General features: G+C 40.4%; 1 protein-coding gene across 1 annotated transcript in view; it reads right to left on the reverse strand.

The window, feature by feature from the left end:
* The window catches only part of LOC145780334 (dynein axonemal heavy chain 6-like), a 78,885-nt gene that overhangs the window by 27,359 nt on the left and 31,609 nt on the right, over positions 1-19,917 (reverse strand). The window contains exons 36-62 of the mRNA XM_082592035.1: positions 18,325-18,534; positions 18,042-18,178; positions 17,601-17,685; positions 17,337-17,395; positions 16,954-17,134; positions 16,388-16,505; positions 15,614-15,806; positions 14,068-14,268; positions 13,352-13,535; positions 12,882-13,049; positions 12,179-12,274; positions 11,314-11,500; positions 10,844-10,926; positions 10,336-10,478; positions 8,764-8,956; positions 8,393-8,581; positions 7,874-8,023; positions 7,655-7,806; positions 6,954-7,133; positions 6,068-6,231; positions 5,087-5,318; positions 3,613-3,715; positions 2,977-3,114; positions 2,218-2,430; positions 1,976-2,089; positions 823-939; positions 376-534 (exon numbers count right to left, since the gene is read on the reverse strand). Coding sequence (XP_082448161.1) covers positions 376-534; positions 823-939; positions 1,976-2,089; positions 2,218-2,430; positions 2,977-3,114; positions 3,613-3,715; positions 5,087-5,318; positions 6,068-6,231; positions 6,954-7,133; positions 7,655-7,806; positions 7,874-8,023; positions 8,393-8,581; positions 8,764-8,956; positions 10,336-10,478; positions 10,844-10,926; positions 11,314-11,500; positions 12,179-12,274; positions 12,882-13,049; positions 13,352-13,535; positions 14,068-14,268; positions 15,614-15,806; positions 16,388-16,505; positions 16,954-17,134; positions 17,337-17,395; positions 17,601-17,685; positions 18,042-18,178; positions 18,325-18,534 — 4,149 coding nt within the window. The remainder of the gene's footprint in view (positions 1-375; positions 535-822; positions 940-1,975; positions 2,090-2,217; positions 2,431-2,976; positions 3,115-3,612; positions 3,716-5,086; positions 5,319-6,067; positions 6,232-6,953; positions 7,134-7,654; positions 7,807-7,873; positions 8,024-8,392; positions 8,582-8,763; positions 8,957-10,335; positions 10,479-10,843; positions 10,927-11,313; positions 11,501-12,178; positions 12,275-12,881; positions 13,050-13,351; positions 13,536-14,067; positions 14,269-15,613; positions 15,807-16,387; positions 16,506-16,953; positions 17,135-17,336; positions 17,396-17,600; positions 17,686-18,041; positions 18,179-18,324; positions 18,535-19,917) is intronic.

Below are 19,917 nucleotides of genomic sequence, written 5' to 3' on the forward strand. Positions count from 1 at the left end.
TCACTGTGGGCTTAAGTTGAAATGTTTCACAGTACCAGGTAGCTTAAGGGTGCTTCTTAAGGTAAACTTAAGGAGAAGATCCAGCGAGTAGCCTTAGGGGAGGGGCGATTTCAACAGAACAAAATCATGAGTAGATCTACATTAGTCCGACCTTGCAAATGTACTGTAAACAAAGCTACTTTTCTGCGGTTTAGAGGAGTGATCGACACAATCGCTCTCCTGGATCAGCCATTGTTAACCTGGTTGAGTGGTTGTACCAGGTAGCTAACCAAACCTTAAGCCTCAGAAAAGAACACGGTAACGGTAATAACGTAAAAAATAAAGCTTTAAAAAACGATTGTATTATTTATGAAAGATTTCAGAAGTCGAACTTACATCTGCCACCCTCTCAATGGAGAATTCCGACGTCTTGGTCAACCGGCGTAACTTGTTGAACGCTTTGATTGGTATAGCATCCCGGTCGAGTTGGACCAACCTCTTGAGAAAGTGAGGATCAGCAAGCAACTGCTTTGCACTCGTCCATTCCGCTTTCACCTGGTTCAAACCGGTTTAGTAAGCTTATCAAATTTGTACAAAGTTGTGTGTAAACTTCAAACTTTCCCTGCATCTTATTGGAGCCAACTTACCAAATTGAGAATTCCGATTGCAGACAATCGACGTTGCAGACAATCGACGCAATTGATATATTTTTAATACAACTTTGCGTACACTTCAATCAACATTATTATGAAATGTCTGGTAATAAACGTATCGGTCATTTCGTTAGAAGATTAGTAGAAATCTCATAACGCGATACTTGCCTCTCAATGACGTCACACATACCTGGAGCAGAATGCATACGGCGTTCATGACCGTGAGCACAAGTTGAGGTGGGTTCTTGTACACTCTCAGCTCAGCAATGTCTGACTTGTCCAATGCATCCAAAGCCATCACTGCTTCCTGTCAAAATAGTTGAAAAAAAAATTAAAAGATCCCAACTCCACGTGTACTATCGCATTCACAATGCAATGAAATTGTTTTTTCAGCAAATAAAACAATCAGATTTGTTGACTTATTGAATAACGGATTAACACTTTTTGATACATCGCTTTTATATTTGGTTCTTCTTGCCCACTACGAAGGTGTACTGTAGAGCAAGCGTGAAGAAACATCTCTCTGCCAAAGATGGCGTTTGTTCACTGGTTATGAATTGGATTGGATCGTAGCTTACGAAAATAGATGGCTTGGACACCGTGAACAAGCCTTCAGAACTCAAAGCTGAAGTTAATTGCAGGAAACCGTATACTGTACTTGGGTCCAATATTTGCCTAAAATGTTTTGCAAGTGCATTTATTTAAATGTTTCAGTGTTCAAATGTTTTTTTTTGACACGAGAAGCTTTAATATGAGAAAATTGCATTTCATCAAGCAATGTGTGCAGTGAACAGAATTCATTAGTTCAAACATTGAATAGAATTCTCCATGTGTAGATCCAATAGCTTTCATTAGCTCGTATTACTTTATTATTTATCAATATGCTAACATTCAGACTGCAAATGAAAAAAAGCACTGAATACTGAAACAATTAAACACTAAAAACACTGGACTTATAAAATTACAAGCAAGTTAAAGCAAGCTGTCAGAATAGCATTGGACTGGCATAGTCCGGTTGTTGATTGTGACGTAATCATACGAGCTTGTGATTTAGTTTCGTATTTTTTTAAGGTAAATCGATCCAGAAACTCGGATAATACGATAATTATAGTCTATACATGAATAAATAAAAAATAACAAGAATCTTGAAAACTTTTCGCACAAGAGGCAGTCAATGCTTGGAATCAGGTACGATAATGAAATAAGGAAGAAAATCATGGCAAATATTTCAAAGAAAGAAAAAAATTACTCGTATATTTATTTTAGTTTAGTTTTAACTATGGCACAGATGTTTTAATGTTTTCTACCAAACAACAATTTCAAACACGTTCTATTAAGCCAACCTGCAATGCTGGGAGGACAGCCTGAAGGTCCACTGTCGCTTGGTGGGCAAAGTCTTGAACAAGTTGGGTTTCGTTACGCATGGTTGATTCTTCAAGTCTCACGATTTCACGAACCTGTAAATGAAAAGCTCACAACTTCACGTGATAAACTACAGTAAATGTTTGTTCTGCAATTACAAATACACATGCTATAGAAAATATACAGTATACAAAAAGCTTGTCCAACGAGAAGGGTACTAGACCTCATTGACAGCGTCGGTATCTTTTTTCAACTGGATCATTAATCTCTCGGTGTCTTTCGCTTTTTGCTCAATCTTTGGTCCAAGTCCGATCAGTTCCTTCTGCATGACATTGACCAGCGATCTGGCCTCAGCGAGCTTGTGCAAGCCCGTCAGCAATCGACGCAAAGCGCTTTGAAAGTCCTTCTTGTTCTTTTCGAGCATTTTCGTAAATAACTGAAAAGACACAGAATTATAACTCTTGAGCACCAGTGGCATGCCTGATCTAACACTGGAAGTGAAAACTAACGTTAAAACGAACCACTTTAACTTGGGTTATTCTCATAAGTAGGGTTTCTTTAAACATTTTGAAGAAAACAGCACCCAAATACGCTTTTTCCTGCATCTGCAGGTATATCGCAGTGCATCTGCACTACGATATAGCCGAAACCCACAAAGCAATATCTGTCACTTGTATATGACGTCGAATCAATCAATGCAGACGTTGAATCAATGTAAAAGTGACGGGGTTGCCGACTGGGTAGGTGCACGACGAATACACAGAGTACATGACTTTCAACTATTCGGTTGTAAGTTGCATTGACACAAGACAAACTTTTATGTTAAAATTTAAAATAGCTTATGTTCACTTGCGATCAAACTGTAAACGTACTTGCGATTGCAAAGGGACCAAGTTCAAAGAATCAACTAACCCAGTCTGTGACCACTTAAGACGACATTTAAATAAATTATAATCCCAGAAACGTTTGAAAACGAACTGACATGGACAAACTCAAGGTAGGTGGTAGGCGTGGTGTAGTATCGTCTTCTCATCTCGTCCCACAATCTTTCGCTCGCTTTTGCCGCGCTGAAGTGGATGTGAACACACAACGACGACACATCCTCCACGGAGCTTGTTTGCTGAAAATTGTCGATTTAGCAATTTTCAGTCAATTATAGGCGATTGGTAAATTAACTTTTTATCCTTACGATTTGGGAACGTTTCCTGAATCAATTTTGCAAACTGATTACTGAAACTTTACGGATTGTTCCAAAATTGATGGCGGAGTGCTTGATAGATGCTCCAACGTTTATTTCAGATCGCCTAGCCAACGCACAGGGGGTTAAAGGCATCGAATGTTCCACACCTTCCAGCAGAAAAAGATTCATTGAAGGAAGAACGTCGCATTGTCAAGAACAAATACAATCCACCAGACTTGTCCAACTAACCAGCGCCGCTTAATCTTGAAGCTTCTTCGTTCACAAAGTCACGCGCTAACCAACTGAACTATCGGGGTGGATCCTAATTTTGCACACAAAGTAACCAGAAATAGATGTACACCAGAGCTCTACCAACTGAAACACAGCATGTGCTGCCGAATATCTCAAAGTTATGTTTCAATTAAACAAGCAACCCACTTGATGAGCGTCTTCCTCCCGGTGGCTGATGACGTCAACGTTGTCACGTGACAAGTATGACCGTGCCACGCTCATTAGCGCCTCTTTTGGCCATCTGTCGTACCTAAAAATACACGCATTTAAAATGTAAGACAATGGCAATTATGACGGTCAATGTTGTCTGAGTTTACCTCACAATGACGTAACTTAAGACAAGAGCAGCAACAACAAGCAATACATGAACACAATGACCATACAGTATAACTTCAAACATATTGTAGTTACTCGCATGTACAAATGTAAAATATATTGTAGCCCACCACATCAACACGCAAATCTATCAACTTGTATACGTTATTATCGTTAGAAATTGCAACAACAACACGAGACTTTCGTTTCACACAAAAATGTCTCTTTTGGAATTGTTACATCTGTCAGAACTAAATAACGGGCTCAACCGAGAGTAAGTTTACGTTTTGACGATAATTGCCGTCTATCACGTGAAAAAAATTTGCAAAGAAGTAAAAACAGACCGAAGAATGAAAACGGTCTAAAATTTAATTTGAAAAAAGGCGATGCGTACAAATTGATCTGTAAAAAGTAGATAAAATGTAATTTAAAGGAAAAAGGTCGAGAAACTATGATATAAACCCAAGAGAACATCTGCACTCTGCAGTGATGATGTGCGGAAAAGCTGTTTTCCGCAAACCTATTATCAACTTATGATCGAGAAGGGTTGGTACAAACAGCAGGCGTGCCTTCAGTATACATCGCAAAGTGAAGGAAGGCGTGAAGACAAATTCCGAAGGGAGCAAAGTAGAAGCGAAGGTTCGAGTGCACCAAGAGTTGATGTTAAACACGCTTCTGTTTGTATTTGTAATGGACGCTTTGACATGCGAGAGCAGGTAAGGTCCCGTAGAACGTCGTGTGGGATTGAGAGTATGGTAGCATCAAAACAAAGAAAATAAGAATCATAAAAAAAATCATACAGAAAAGGTGTAAAAGAAAATAAGTCTCTGAAGCTAAAAGTTTAGAAAGCATGAAGCGAGCGCAGACGAACATATGGGTGTTGAGAATCATGAGGGTTAAAATACCAGTGACAAAGGTAAATCAGCTGATTGGTATTGAGTCAATCTAGACTGGGTTGAATAAAGGTTGATTGGGATGACATGATTCGATAACCATCTTCTTCAAGGGATGTCTATTAACTACCATCACATCTGGAATTAAATCATCAACTGCTGCAACTTGGCCATTGACCGACAGCAATTTTCGAAATCTTTCTCAACAATATCTAATTTATAGCGAATCGCAATTGCTCGCTGTTCTAGTAAGTACTCAGCCTTGTGCAGACAGCCAGGAAGAACGCTCCTTTATACACAAAGGTCTACCTAATTCAGTTTGGAAACAATTAAGTAAATGTAAATTTGCTTCCAAAAACAAAGATTAGTTTCCCACCACCGTATCTTATAGTTTCCCTTCATAAGCTACTTACCAATCTATAGTGCAGCAGTTGACTAGGGCTGGGTGAGATCGACATCGGCGTCGAAAAGCACCTCCTGCCGGGCTGGTCGCTATTGCAATGTGGAGGTTTCGGGCAATTCGTCGTCGAAAAAAATTCAACATGGCGGATCGGGAATCAGCGACGTCCTTAGAAATCGCGTCTTGCTTGACTTCCATGACTATCGCATCCAACTCGTCGTGGTCGAACAATTCCGCGTCTTCACCTACGACGATTTAAAATCGAATAGTCATTTATGACAACGCCGATGGAATAGATTCAATGTCCGCCCGGTTAGCTCAGTGGTTACGCGCCCGGCTCAAGATCAAGCTGCGCTGGTTCGACTCTCGCTTGAGCAACGCATTCAGCGGCATTTTAGTGAATGGAATAATTTCCCAGCAACAAGACTTCAACAATCGAAAAAATTCACTCTGTCAATCTCGGTAACCGGCCCTGCATCAAGAGCCTCTACATTCTACAAGTATGCGAAACTACCAGGAATAACCAATCAAGACTTTATCAGTCCGAGGATAAAGATTCAGAACCAAACCAAACCGATTTTTTTCAGTACAACAAAATTTGTATACTATGTATAGGCTACGTTTACAATACAGTGCATAAGATATAATGACACTGGTACTAGCAAAGTTAAAGGTGTCAGCTGATCTTCGTACGACAACTCAATAAATGCACAACGAGCAACACAAGAAAGTGTTTTTAAAAATGCACAGCTTATTGCGAGCTGGAATGTTTGACATCCCAAGCGTTGCAGCGACATGTGTAAAGCTTCCACTTTGATGAACCTCCCACCACGAGAAAACCTATGCTCATATAAAGATGTCGTGGAATGCAAATTCCCAACCGACCTTGACGATAAAAACACACTCCCTCAATAAAGTTTTGAAGGTTAAAATTAAACAATTGCTTTTTTCTCGTTAAAAGCGCGCATTAGGTCGATCGAACGCATACTCATACCAGTGTTGAGAAGGCAATTTATGTCCTCCAGGAATGCCTCACTGACCAGGTCAGCATCAGTGAGAAGGAACACAGTAGGAAGGTTGGCCACTCCGCATTGCTTCATCACCTTCTTCAACTCGTCACGGAAGTCAGTCAAGGAGTAACCTCTCACTATTGAAAGTCTAAATGAAGTCAAATTACAAAATTAATTCTGAACAAAAGCATTCGTTCAACCTTAAATGTTTGAAATGGCAACACTGCATGACATAATCAAAAGCAGAACAGATATATATATAATCAAAACCTATGACAGGAAGTCATCAATAAATTGAAGTAGGCAAGATGCCAAGCTTTTGTGTCCACCGTCAAGCATGCATTGTGAAGACACAGATGGGTACTCTCAGCGGTGCACGGTCGTTTGGTCGACAGACATTTGGTCGACAGGACGTTTGGTCGACAGGACGTTTGGTCGACAGGACGTTAGGTCGACAGAACGATTCATTTTTGGGTTAGGGTTAGGGTAAGAGTCAGGGTTAGATTAGGGTTATGGTTAGTTAACTAACCCTAACCCTAAAATAAATCGTTCTGTCGACCTAACGTCCTGTCGACCAAACGTCCTGTCGACCAAATGTCTGTCGACCAAACGTCCTGTCGACCAAATGACCGGGTACCCTCTCAGCGGGAGTTGAACCGATGACCCTTTGAGAGTCGTGCAAATTATTTCAGCACCAGCATAAAAATAATGGGCCATGGGTCGGAGTTACAGCAACAGAATTTTTGCGAGAATAAAAATATCAATTGTAGTCAGTTGTGACATCTCTTAATATCTCGTGAAACTTCCACCGTGTCACACAATCCATTCTGTGACGAAATAAACACAACTTTATTCTTACAAACAACTTACGTATATAATTTGCAGCCTGATATCCTCGCGGCCAGCTTGCATGTGGTTGACTTGCCAGTTCCGTCAATACCAACCAAAAGCATGTGAGTGGATGGCTGACGGAAAACGCGGGAAGCCCTGATCACGTGATTAACAGCCGCTTCAAAGAACACCAGGTGCGCGGTGTTGACACTACTGCCGCTGTGAACAACAAAGCATCTGATAAGCATGAGCAGTGAGCACTGATGTAATGGTCAGAAGTTCAGTGAATTTAAAAACATGTTTCTAGTATAAGTAATGAATTAAGCATTTCTAGAGGAACATGGTTTGTTGATGAAATAATTACTTGATTGTGGGAATTTTTATCCTCGGACTGAGAAAGCTTTTGGGAGAGCTCAATCCTGGCAAATTCGTATACTAGTAGAGGCTTTGAACCACTGACGCAGGTTTTCACATCGACAAAGTTAAATTTCCGTTTGCTGTTAAAGTGCTGTGTATAAATCATTTCATGCACAAATTGCTGTGGCTGAATGGAGACAGGAGAGCTGTCTTGGAAATGCGTTGCTCAAGCGCACACACCGAGAGTCGAACCAGCACAGCTTGTTCTTGCCGTTTCTCAGCTTGTAAAGTCAAGCCTCTTCTCTAACGACGCTTTCAAGGCAAACATACCACTTGTGTTGAAAGATAACGTTTGAATAACTTTGTTCTTTTAATCTTCCAACCTGGTCCTCATGTAGTATTCCTCCAGCATATTGGAGAGCATCTCATGATTCGGGAGCTGTCTGTATGCTCTTGTGGAAGTCGGAGCGTTGAGATCTGTGAAGTCGCCGAATATGAACGGCTTCGTGTACAACGTCTCCGATGGAATCGTGATCTGTTGAAATTGAGAATGTTTTTACAAAAAATGTAGTCGTCAAAAAGTTGCAGTTCAAACGACTTGCCTTGAAGTAGTTGTGCAGGTCGTCCGATAGGAAACCATAGAAAACTCTTCTATCGTCCGCATCCGTCAATCTGTCGTGGAAGACTCTGGTGGCTTCGTGGGCAAATAATTGCGCAGTAGTCTCACGTGACACTATCACAGATTCGTCAGCCTGAAATAATATTCGTAGCAATGACTGTAGTGGATGTTTCCATCTTTCTTTCTATGGCCTCAACCCAACCATGACGAAATCGTGTAAGAACGAGCAACAAATCGAAGTTGGAGAGTTGATTCAGGATTTTTCTTTCAATGCCGCCATAAGATACCTTACGATGTAAGTTTTTAATCAAAAAAACAAAACAGATGACAGTTCTTTAACATTTTCGATTTTGGCCCAATCCTCTTTCTTCAAAAAGCTGTAAGTAAGTGAGTGAGGAGGTTCACAGAAGGAGGTTCACAGAACACATCTCATTTAAATCACCCAGTAGATCTCCGCTATGTGTGCAATGAGAATAATATTTTTGAACAAGACCCAACCAACCTGTAAAATCCCTTTGATAACAGCAGAAAGATCTCTCAAGTTGAAAGTGTAGTGTGATTTGTTTGGAGTAGGCAACATGGCATTACACATTTTATAATAAATAGCAATGGCCGCGTTCACCACTTGGTGGCAGGATTCTTTCACTTCCGGCATGAAGTCTCCGTTTTCCAAAAAATGACCAAGCTGTACCTGTGATAGACAATTAGACATCACTCTAATCCGGTTAATAATTTTCCTTAAACCGCTTTGGTAAATTTTCAATGTTTTATTGCAAAAATAACTCAGAAAAGTATTCTTTACATTTTGGATAATAACTGGCTAAGTGTTTAAAAAAAACAAAAACGCCGCCTCAAACGCGACAGTTCACCTACCTGGTATATGTGCTGGAGGGACTTTGTGGAAGGCTGTGGAATGGATAAAACCGAAAAGTGTTTGAGAACTCTCTCGCTGATCATACTTCTACCGCCCACTGGCGGCGCGGCTGTCGCACCGATTGTGACGTCAAAGACAGATTTCCAAGTCAAACTCTTGACGTCATAAAAGCCATGCAGGTCTAAAAATTGTCTGCAAATATATTGGAAGACTTAAAACCTCGAGTAGGCTGTTGACAAGTACATTTTGAAAGGAAAGTTACATCCATTTTAAACATATTAAACGTAAGTTAATATTGTGAACATGCCATAGACTAATGTGATTGGAAATTGTTAAGAATATTTTGAAATGTTGAAAAAGGGGCAGAAGATACGCATTGCATGTTCATCGACCTAAAGAAGGAATATGATTGGGTGCCAAGACAAGGGGTTTGGAGTGAAGTTTTGTTTTTAAATAAAGGAAGTAGAGAAGAATCAAGAATCTACATCAAGAACCCGCACTATTCCTTTTTTTCTGTTATCATAGATTGCATGATTGGAAACATCAAGAGAGGAGACGCGGGAGATGCGGTTTGCAGACGACGTTTTGTCCTGCGTGCATGGATGAGAGAGGAAGCAGAACAAAGGCTGGAGACTAGGTGAGCAGCGATGGAGGATAGAGCTATGAAAATATGCAGGCAAAAGATAGAATATCTAAAACTCCAAATATGAAAAAAAATGATGAGGAAAATAAGACAAAAATGCGATTGCAAAGAGAGGTGGTGAAAAGGTGAAAGAGTTCAAATACCTTTATTAGACAGTATGAAAAAGGAGAAAATGACACAGAGGTGGCAAGGAGATGCCAAGTAAGATTGGTAGCACAGAAAAAAATAGCAGGAGCCATGTGTGACAAAAAGGTGTCAAAACAGCTATAGGGTAAACTCTACAAAGCGATGGCAAGACCCACAATGTACGAGATGGAGACGGTAGCCTTAACGAAGACACAGGAATGAATATTGTATGTGGCTGATATAAAAATGGTTTGACGTTTTCAGGGATTGACAAAGCAAGACCGAGTAAGAAATAAAATTATTAGAAAACGAATGCAAGTCGGAGAGATGAAAGATGAAAGACACGTCTCGGTTGGGACAGTTTGTACGGAGAAATGAAGATTGTGTCGGAAGAAGAATGAGACGGTTGGAAGTTGGTAAACGAAAGCGAGGAAGACCAAAGAGAAGACGAAGAGATTGTGAGGCAGAAGATCTTGAAACCAGCACTACCGATCTCAGACCTACAGCCTGCCGTTGATCAAAAGGGCAAACATTCATTTATTGCTTGAAAAGTGAATTACTATCTGTAGATTTAACAAACAGATTTCTCTTACAAGAGATTGTTCAAGGTGTTCATCGCCAGTTTATATTGCAGTTTTCCGACTTATAGCTTACACGCAACTTGTAGAAAGTTCCCTCTAAGCTGAGAGCGCAAAGTAGGAATTACAAACTGATAAAAGTGAAAAAAAGAAAACATTGCAAATCACCGCGAGGGCTGCCAGGTTCTAGTAGCACCTTTAGCCTCGCCCGGTCTACCTCCTACCTTACAAGTTCAAGGGGCGGCTGGGCTCCGTGCTCGTCACTGGTTGGCATGTTCAAATCATTGATGAACGTGATGCACTTCTTACCACGAGGCGGGCCAACCCCGTTCTTTGATCTCTTTCCTAACTTGCTCAGAATCTGACTCTGAAGTTAAAAAATAAACAAAATACTGTACATCAAAAATGTCCGTATAGCTTGGTGGTTCCCTTATTGTCTGAGCAGGTGAAAATTACGTGTTTAGTTTCATTGTTCATTGTGTGACGAACTTGACCTTTGATCCTTATTCTTTTCGGGCCAATCACATGGTAATTGACACTTTTAGTTCATGGCAAAATTACTTTAATTTCAAGGAAAACGTGTTACAGATAACTTGTAAAAATTAAATTATACCGGAGCTAAAACGCCAGAAGCAGCAATACAGTGACGGATAAAAGCACAAAATAAGATAAATTTGCAAACTTTGCAGTACTCTTGCTTGGAAAATGAATCGTTGTAGCAATTTGGTGTACCTGACATTGGCTTGGCTGGGTCAAGGCACTAAACTGCACTGTATTTACAATCAAGTCGCCAGTTTTCTCCTTGGTAGTAATGCCTGGAAATAAATACATTGATAAAATCATGAATGACAAGACAAGCAAAACCACCAATAACATGCAGATACATGCGATGCTGGTGAACAATCTGTGAAGTTCTTCATTTATTTAATCACTCGAATACATGCCACTGAGTCGATCTTTGTTCAATAAAGTACGTTTCCCGACGTTTTAGACAAAAAGATATTTTTATCAACTTATGCTTTAAAACATTTCGGATGATTGCTACCATAATTTGCAACAAATTATTGAATCTACTTATCCAGACAGCAAATCAATCATTTTTCAGACGTTGAATCAATGTAAAAAACGATTGATTTGCTGTCTGGGTAGTAGACAAAAACATGATTAGTTTTATACCAACCCAACAACATCACAAGCATTACCATGCTGAGGCATCTTCCCAGCCATGTTGTCACCAACTGGACTGTCTTCGTTCTGGTCAAGAATACCGAGGCTGGCAATGTTCTGTAAGATGACTGACGTCTTCTCGGCGGCGCAGAATATATCCCCTAGGATGGTTCCAGACTCAGTACCAGAGCCCCCAACCTCACTCAACTTGCTCAGCATGTTCTGAAAACAACACATGCTCTATTTCTGAGGAGAACCTTGATATCTGTCCCTGCTTTTAAATAGTTGAGACTTCAGCGTCGTATGCAATCACATGAAAATTTACTGCACACGACGCTGAAGTCTAAGTCTACTAAATTGATGTTCATTATGGGCTCTTTATTTTTTTATTAGATTAACCAGGCGTTCTAACCATTTTGCTCTTAAGCTTGATACTTTTTTGTTGATTTAAAATATTTGAAACTTCAGCGTCGTATGCCATCACATGAAAATTTGCTTAAATATGTGTTGTTCGTTTCTGAAGCTTTCTAGACCTACAACAGGACGCATTCAAAGACAAGCGGTCTTTAAACTGAAAAAGCAGAAATTCTCAGAAATGTCAGTTTGATCTCTCTGCAAGTGGGGTCTTCATTCGTTTTCATCACTTGTACAACTCATCTGCTCTGCAAAGACCCTTCGCTTTAAAGTGAAAATTATCTTTAATGTGGTCTGAAGCTTAAGTGTTGCATACAAGCAAGTTGTCTCGTGTATTTCAACAACACGTTTGGTAGTGCTTGTTGCTTCACCACCTATCCAAACAATTCCACTTGATTTCATGGAATATCCTATGTTGCAAAGTATAACAGCCAGATGCATGTATGTAACAGTTGAACAGGGCTGTCGCATCACTCTTCCAATCACCTGCAACAGAGCAGTCTTCCCCACACCACTCTCCCCTGTCAACAACACTGGGTGGTTGTTGAGGAGAAGTAAAGAAGCCAAGAAGGAATAGCGGATCTGCAAATCAACGAAATATCAGATGACGCGAATATGATGGATAATGACGTATTAGGTGGATAGTGACGTATTAGATGGATAGTGACGTATATGGTGGATAGTGATGTATGAGCGATCATCTATCTTTGAAATTTGTTTTCAAAAGTCGCGTAACCTTCCAGACGAAAGGTGAACCCACGACGCAGCACTTTCACATGTAAACAATATGTTTATACTTGAGATTACATGTGCCATCGTGATGTTGCACTGCAAGTTAGGCAACATATGATCACGACCCAGTAATTCTCATGGGAACGATACGAGGTCCGGGGTAATGAGATACAAGCAATTTTGAAAAAGAATATCTCTACCTCTACCACCTCTACTTGTTTGATTTGAACAAGCACTAATTTTAAATGCGATAATTAAGCACAATTTTTCACAAAACTACATGAAGCCATGTAATGTCAAGTATTGATATGACGGCTGGCTCCGTGTACCATCAACTTGCTTTGCGTGACATGTAGGTTTGAGCCAAGACTCTTGAACGTGCTTTTTGTAAATAAAACTTAATTCAAAACAATTCCTTTAACCACTTAAACAAAAGCATTGACCTCCCGTCACTCACAGTATCGGTTGTAGGGACAAGCGCAGCAGCCGTGTCTGCTGCAGCGGATTTCTTGTGGTCAGCCATCAACCTCTTTCCACCCCCACCCGCAAGAGTGTAGGTTAGTCCCCTCTCTATGAGGATGCGAGTATTCGGTACCAAGCTGTCCCACGTTGCGAAACGCCCTGTCTGGTGATGTAAAACAAACGTAAGGTGACGTGGAGTGCGTTTAATTACCGTAAGATGATAAAAACAGCAGCAAAGTTAAAAGTTTTTGTGTCCCAGTTCATTGGAATCGGCATGTTTCCCATAAACAAGTTACTGTACGGCGATAGTATTTTAACTGCACGAGCTGCCAGGGCTTCTGATAAATTAAAGTAAGTCACAAACCAAAAATTACAATGAGACACGTTCTATGAGCCACGCAGAGAGCATGGATCGTTTAAAATTAAATCAATTTGGTCAGGAGGAGAACAATCTAAGGAAACTACCTGCAAGTCGACAAAATATGAGAAAACAGAGCGGTTTCCTGACGGAAACTGGACACCCAGTGACGAATTGTTCTCGAACATGTCATGGACAAAGTGGTCAAAGTCATAACTCATGTTGATCAACGTTTCGTCTCGACCAATCACAGAGCTGCTTATCAACGTGTCGTCTTCTTGGTCATCCTCTCTGTGACAGCAACCACCGCGTTACAAGAAATTGGCGGACCTTTGAAATTTCCACATTAAGATTTGGTACGTTAAAGCAATGTTCCTTGTGCTGACTCAGAATAGCCAGAAAGTTACAAATCTGACGAAAAATTCAAGTTACTCTTGCAATTATTGACCGCCATTTTATTGAATACTTTAAAAAAAAAAGTAAAATCTACTCGTTAAGCACATTTAGTCGTCCCATAGCAAATGTGAGAACTGAACTGTACATGTGCAATAAGAGCGCACACTACTAGTGACGTGGCAACAGCACCACAGTGACTTCATGGTGTATTTAGTTGGACATCCAATTTCGTGTATTTGAAGTATGCGAAAAAGTCTTATTTGAAGGGTTTGGTGAAACGCAGACAAGTTCCTACTTTCTACCGACATCAAACAAACGTGACATTACCGCAGAAAGTAAATCAATCGTTTTTAACATTGATTCAACGTTTGCAGACGTAAAATCAATGTTAAAAACGATTGATTTGCTTTTTGGGGCTCGCCCCCACCTGTTCAGTACACCTCCTACACTCCATGTGAAAGCGAATACAAAGAGCTTTCCCAGCAAGATGGTCAACCTTTCCGGGTGGGTCTGCATGTACCACCTTTCACTCTCTCTGTTCTTTGTTGCTACAAGCGGTAGAGGACGGGTTTCAAGCTTCTGCGAGGATGACTTCATTTGGGTGGCTGAATGAGGCAAACCGGTTTCGCTGTTTACGTTTTCTTTCTGCGTGGACATGATAAGCCAATAAGATTTCAGACATGTGCACTAACGCATGAAGATTATTAGACCATAGTTTTAAGCTGGATTTCACACTAAACAGAATTGATAGTTTATAACATCGCTCCTTATTGTCAAAGTTAAGTTTTAGATTTTGACGTTATCTGTTGAAACTTGTCAAAAAGTAAAGACATCGATCAAGTTTCTGAAGAACAGACTCGACCGCTTTAATGTTCTTCACTACCTCGGGTCCTTTGTCAATTTTGATTGGTTTGGTGCTAGATTTTCACATTGTCTAGATTAGTAGGGGAAGAGCGGGACCTGTGAACAGAGGTGACCTGCAAACCACCCCCCGTAATTTTTTTTATACAACTATTTAGTGCCAAATGTGGATATTGTTGGCTTTGACACGCTTCGTTAGGTTTTCCTAGGAAGTAACGTCATTTTTTGAGCTGATTTGTGGACAGGAGACCTCATTGCTGATTTTGACATAACTTTGTAAATTTTTGAGGTCGTACAACATGTTTTCTAGTTTTTTAACTTGAGTGATGTCTTGGCTTTCAGTGATAAGTGGTTAATGTACGATAAATTAGTATTGTTTTTAGCTATGTTGAGTGAGACTAAAAGTTCAGGTTTTAGGCTGGGAGCAAAAAAATTACCGGTCACGTGGTGCGTGACCTGTGAACCTCCCTGTTGGAGCGACCTGCAAACCACCTTGCTCTGGGTCAACAACACGATCCAAAGAAATTAATTGATACCTGTTGACTTCTCTGTGTACAATTTTGAATAAACAAATTTGTGGTGATGAAGTACAGTCATGTTTGTCCAATTTGGTGATTGCAAATTAAACTTGGTGCACGGACTATTTTGTGCTGATAGTAAGATCATCTGTGAGACCAGGGAGATCAATCAGAGAGATTTTCCGATGAGCGCATGCATTCAGTGTTTCCCATTTGACATTTCTTGTAGTAGCATGACAACAGCACAACATAAAACTGTTAAATAAATGAAAAATCGAAAATACTGCATGTTTTTTTCAAGCGGCTTAGAGGACCCTCCACATATGGTCGTAGGACCCTCACTTGCGGGTCGTATGAACCACTTTGGAGGACGCTACATTTTTCGATCTAGGGACTTCCGCTTCCACCGGAACATGCTTAAAATGCATGAAAGTATGGAGACTGTAGGTAGGAAGATATAATTAAACTTTGAGACGAATCTTAGACAAAAAACAAAAAATATATGAGATTTTGTAAAAATCGGCTCGTAGGTCCCGCCCTTCCCCTACCAATAATGCAAAAAAAAAAATTGTCTCTCCTAAAAACATCGTTAGCCGCCTTGCCTTGTCAGGGTGCCCGAACCCTCCGTTGCTTTCCATGAAGTTGAAAAGTGAAGATAAAATTCTACAAAGTGACTGTACAATGCATAGATGAGGAACAGGAAGATGCTGGAGCTTGATGCGGCGATCCAGGAGTTGGAAGCCTGCATCCATACTCAGCTCAAACAATCCCAAGAGATGATCTCGACCTGCATGGATCATCAAGATGTAAATCACATGTCGATGCAAATTCCAACACAAAAAAGGTTCTAAAAAAATTACATCAACAGGCAAATGCTCGTTTATGCTTTTGATGTTGTTTATTAGATTAAAAAACTTTATTAAAAGATTTGACAAATTAGCAAATGGTATAAGATAGACTCCAAACGTCATAGTTCGATAGTGCAGGTATGTTGAAAGTTAAAGAGCGATGAACCTTTTGCAACTTAGATGGATAAACTGTCAGCAAATTTTGTAAAAACGTTTGAGTGCTTATGCAATATGCATCTGTCAGATGATATTATCAGCAGCTAACTGACGCTGCGAACCGTGCTATGAACAAAATCTTCTTAAAACGGACTTCCTTGCTATGGTAAAAATGCTTGCCTTTATTTTTTAATTAATTACCAATAATTTTCCAAATTTTGCTTTCACCAATCTTATTGGCATAAATTATACAAAGAAAGAAATACCTTTGAAAGAAGATAGTTCTTAGGCTAACCATTAAAACACATAGGCTAGACCCGGGACAACATGCAATCACGCACGGTGACCTGAAAAATGCACATACCGCTTTGAGGTAACTCTTGTGGTAGTTTGTTAATCCAAGATCTGACGTAAGGTTTCCAACCGAGTTCCACGGGGTCGAAATAGACCATAGCGCACCTGCTGATGGTGGCTGGGCTGGCCTGGGACAATAGACCTTGGTTAAACTGAATATTAACCGGAAGTTGGCGGATGGTTTATTAATGCAAAACGATGTTGTTTTGTTAAGCTGTAAAACTGTTAGGCCTTCCACTGAGAAAGCTATTTCAAGAGTTTATTTTGGTACTTTCCCATTTAACTCATATCCGGTTGTTAAACTCAATCGCAAAAATTTCCACTTGTAGTTGAATTGGCCGTAACATTTGACACGCTGATGCAGTAAGTTCCGCTAACTGTATTTATCCCCGGAACGCTCTGCACAAGGGAGCCAGCGGTTCGTTTAGCATAGCAATAGCTGCATGGCCCAGCTTCAAAGCTACGTGAGTACATATTATAAACTTGTCAGCTCAAAATGTAAAAAAGGTCACACATAAAGCTTATTACCATACCCAATTCACTTTTCCAGGACGGAATTATGTAGGAAAATCCTACCTTCGCAAGAGTATCAACTTCAAAGACCAATCTCATGTTGTTTGGAAGCCCTATCCGCTCCCCGTTTGCCAAGCAGAGGGTCTTGGTGTCGTCCAACGCTGTGTTGAGGTTCTCCACCCAGGCAGTGTCCACTGGTCCATCAAGGATTACCCATCTCCACTCTGGTCCTGCCTCTTCGCTTCTGTTGGATAGAGAAAGTGCTTATGAGGCTCTGTTGCAAAGGGTCTACGATTTAACACCCCAGATTCATGATGTTCCAACTACACTGGAAGGCTATTACGGCGGGTTCAGTAGTAAGCTCTAACTAATAACAATTAGAACATCTAAAACCTTACACGACAAAATTTATCGTTTTTAAGCTACAGAATAAAAATATAAAAAACCTTGTGGTTTTGAGTGACGATTGTTCTGACGTCATACTTGCCGGAGTATCGCGGCTCGTCTGAAATAAAGGGAACAAGTTCATTGTCTCAAATGTGGACGATGAAACAGAGTTTGCCATTGATATGACCAGTTTATGTTTACGTTATTACATTGTTATTGTGCTACTCGCCAATCTAAATGGTATAAATCAAACAAGACAACAATGCATCCAAACAATCAGTCCATTATTACATTGATTCAACATCTACATAATGAGGTCTCACCATGGACTCGTCGAAGGAGACTGAGGTCTTAGGTCGAACTCCAGCACCGGTCATGAAGTCTGAGTTGGATAATTCTTTCGCGTACCTACAAACGGCAGTGGTAACGTTTGCAACTTTCAGCATTGAAACACAATGGGAACTTGCGAAGAGCAGTTTAGATTTTGCTACATGCAATTGCTGAGTACACATCACAGTAAAGACAAAATCTACATTTGATCTTAATCTTTAAGTAGCGAGTAAGAATTTTCTATAAGCTAATGTAAAATGTAAAGAATGTTGATTGTTAATGTAAAACAAAAAAAGTTCAATGAGGAACAAATGTATTTTTACACAATACTGCTTGTGAATGATATGTGTACTTGTGTAGCTATGGCTTCAAAATCTCTACTCTTAAAACAACAGTAAACGTACAACTTAAAAAGTGGCTTAAGCATTTCCTACTTGCGCACTATAAAGGCAAGCAGCCCATCGGCCCACTCAAGAGTGTTGGGATCAGTGAAGCCATACAACTCGCCGAGGGAAACACATTTCGGGTTGATGGTGAAGGAATCGATAAATTTGCGCCGTCGAGAAATTCGCTGAGAAAGCTAGGATACAAAATCAAACGATAACGCCGCTAACTAAACCAAGAAACACATCACATATAACCACGACATGTTAATTTGTTTTAGATATATACAATTATACATATCAACACAAAATATGGCATATTTATGTTGCTAACCGCTGCATCAGAAGGGGAAGCCATTGTGTTGTACATGGCGGTCAAGGATCGTTGCAAGAGGGTTCGTACTGTGGTTTTCCCACCACCAGAGGGCCCCACCAGCATGACGCCATGCCTGACGGCAAGTTGTTCGTTCAACTGGATCACTTTCTGTATCTGATCAGGCCATTCCTCCAATGTCATCTCAGAAATTGTAGATTTAATGCATTTCTGAGCAGGTTCATACAAAAAATAAAATAATTAGTTTGACTTTTACAACAAGAGAATTTAACAAAATGTGTTACTTAGAATGTAAATAGCAACACTGTATCAGCAAATACCTTCGCTCTTTATCTTCAAACTTCTATCAATCCATTTATTGATAAATTTTTAACAAGACAAAAAGAATTAATGAATCTACAAAAGTATACCACCCCTGACTCTACAATCACGAATGAACCGAAACATTCTTCTTAGTGTTCAAAAGAGGTAGAATCAAAGTTGGGTGAAACTTTCAGTTGGTACATTGACACGTTTCTAGAATGACACAGGACAGCTTCCCATTAAGGGGGACTTCACTGACACGTCATCAAGTAAGCATTTCAAGCAACAAACTTTGGAAACTGAGTGTGCGTCAGTGGTTCGAACCCGCGTGAGAACGCCAACGCAAGATCGAGCTTCAGAGGATTTCTAATCTCAACACAAGACTTGCCGGATTCAAACGCTTCATAAACGCTGCCACGATGGACAACCGTGCCATCCCAATTGATGAAAGCTTAAACTCCAATCCTACATTTAGGATAAAAATACATCTGACGGTGGAAGCCTCTTAGGAAGCTTGATCCTGAGTTATGCATCAGTGTTAAACAAAAGTGAAAAAACAAAAGTGATGGTGAGTGGAGCAGAAGGAACAGTTGTTGAGAGCAAAGTAGATCCCTGTGGAATATGTGGCAAGAGAGTGATGAGAAATTCAATGCAATGCAAGGAATGTGGAAAGTGGGTACATGCAAGATGTGCTAATGTCAAGAGAGCCGCAACAAGATTGGCGAAGTGTTTTGTTTGTGGGAAATGCAGTAAAGGAAGGAATGAAGTGGAAGGCCATGATGATGAGTTCTGCCATGGCATCGAAACAGTGACAGACTTCTGTTATCTGGGTGATCGGATAAATGGAAGTGGTGGATGTGAAGCAGCGGTGACAACAAGGGCAAGATTGGGCTGGGCAAAGTTCAGGGAATGTGGGGAAATGTTGTATGGCAGAAAATTCTCACTAAGGATGAAAGGGAAAGTATATCGGAGCTGTGTGCGGCCTGCAATGCTATATGGTAGCGAGACATGGATATTGAGAGAGAGTGAACTGGCAATCCTGAGAAGAACGGAAAGGTCAATGGTGAGAGCAATGTGTGGGGTGAAAACGAGAAGGGAAAAAAGGACTGAAGAATTGTTGGATATGCTAGAGATGAGAGAGACCATAGACCAACTGGCAAGGGCAAATGGAGTAAGATGGTATGGACATGTGATAAGGAGGGAGGAAGGAAGTTTTCTTAGAAAGGCACTAGATCTAAAGGTGGATGGGAAGAGGAAACGCGGTCGTCCAAGAAGAACGTGGAAACAACA

This window comes from Aplidium turbinatum, chromosome 11 (assembly GCF_918807975.1).
Source record: "Aplidium turbinatum chromosome 11, kaAplTurb1.1, whole genome shotgun sequence".
Taxonomy (NCBI): Eukaryota; Metazoa; Chordata; class Ascidiacea; order Aplousobranchia; family Polyclinidae; genus Aplidium; species Aplidium turbinatum.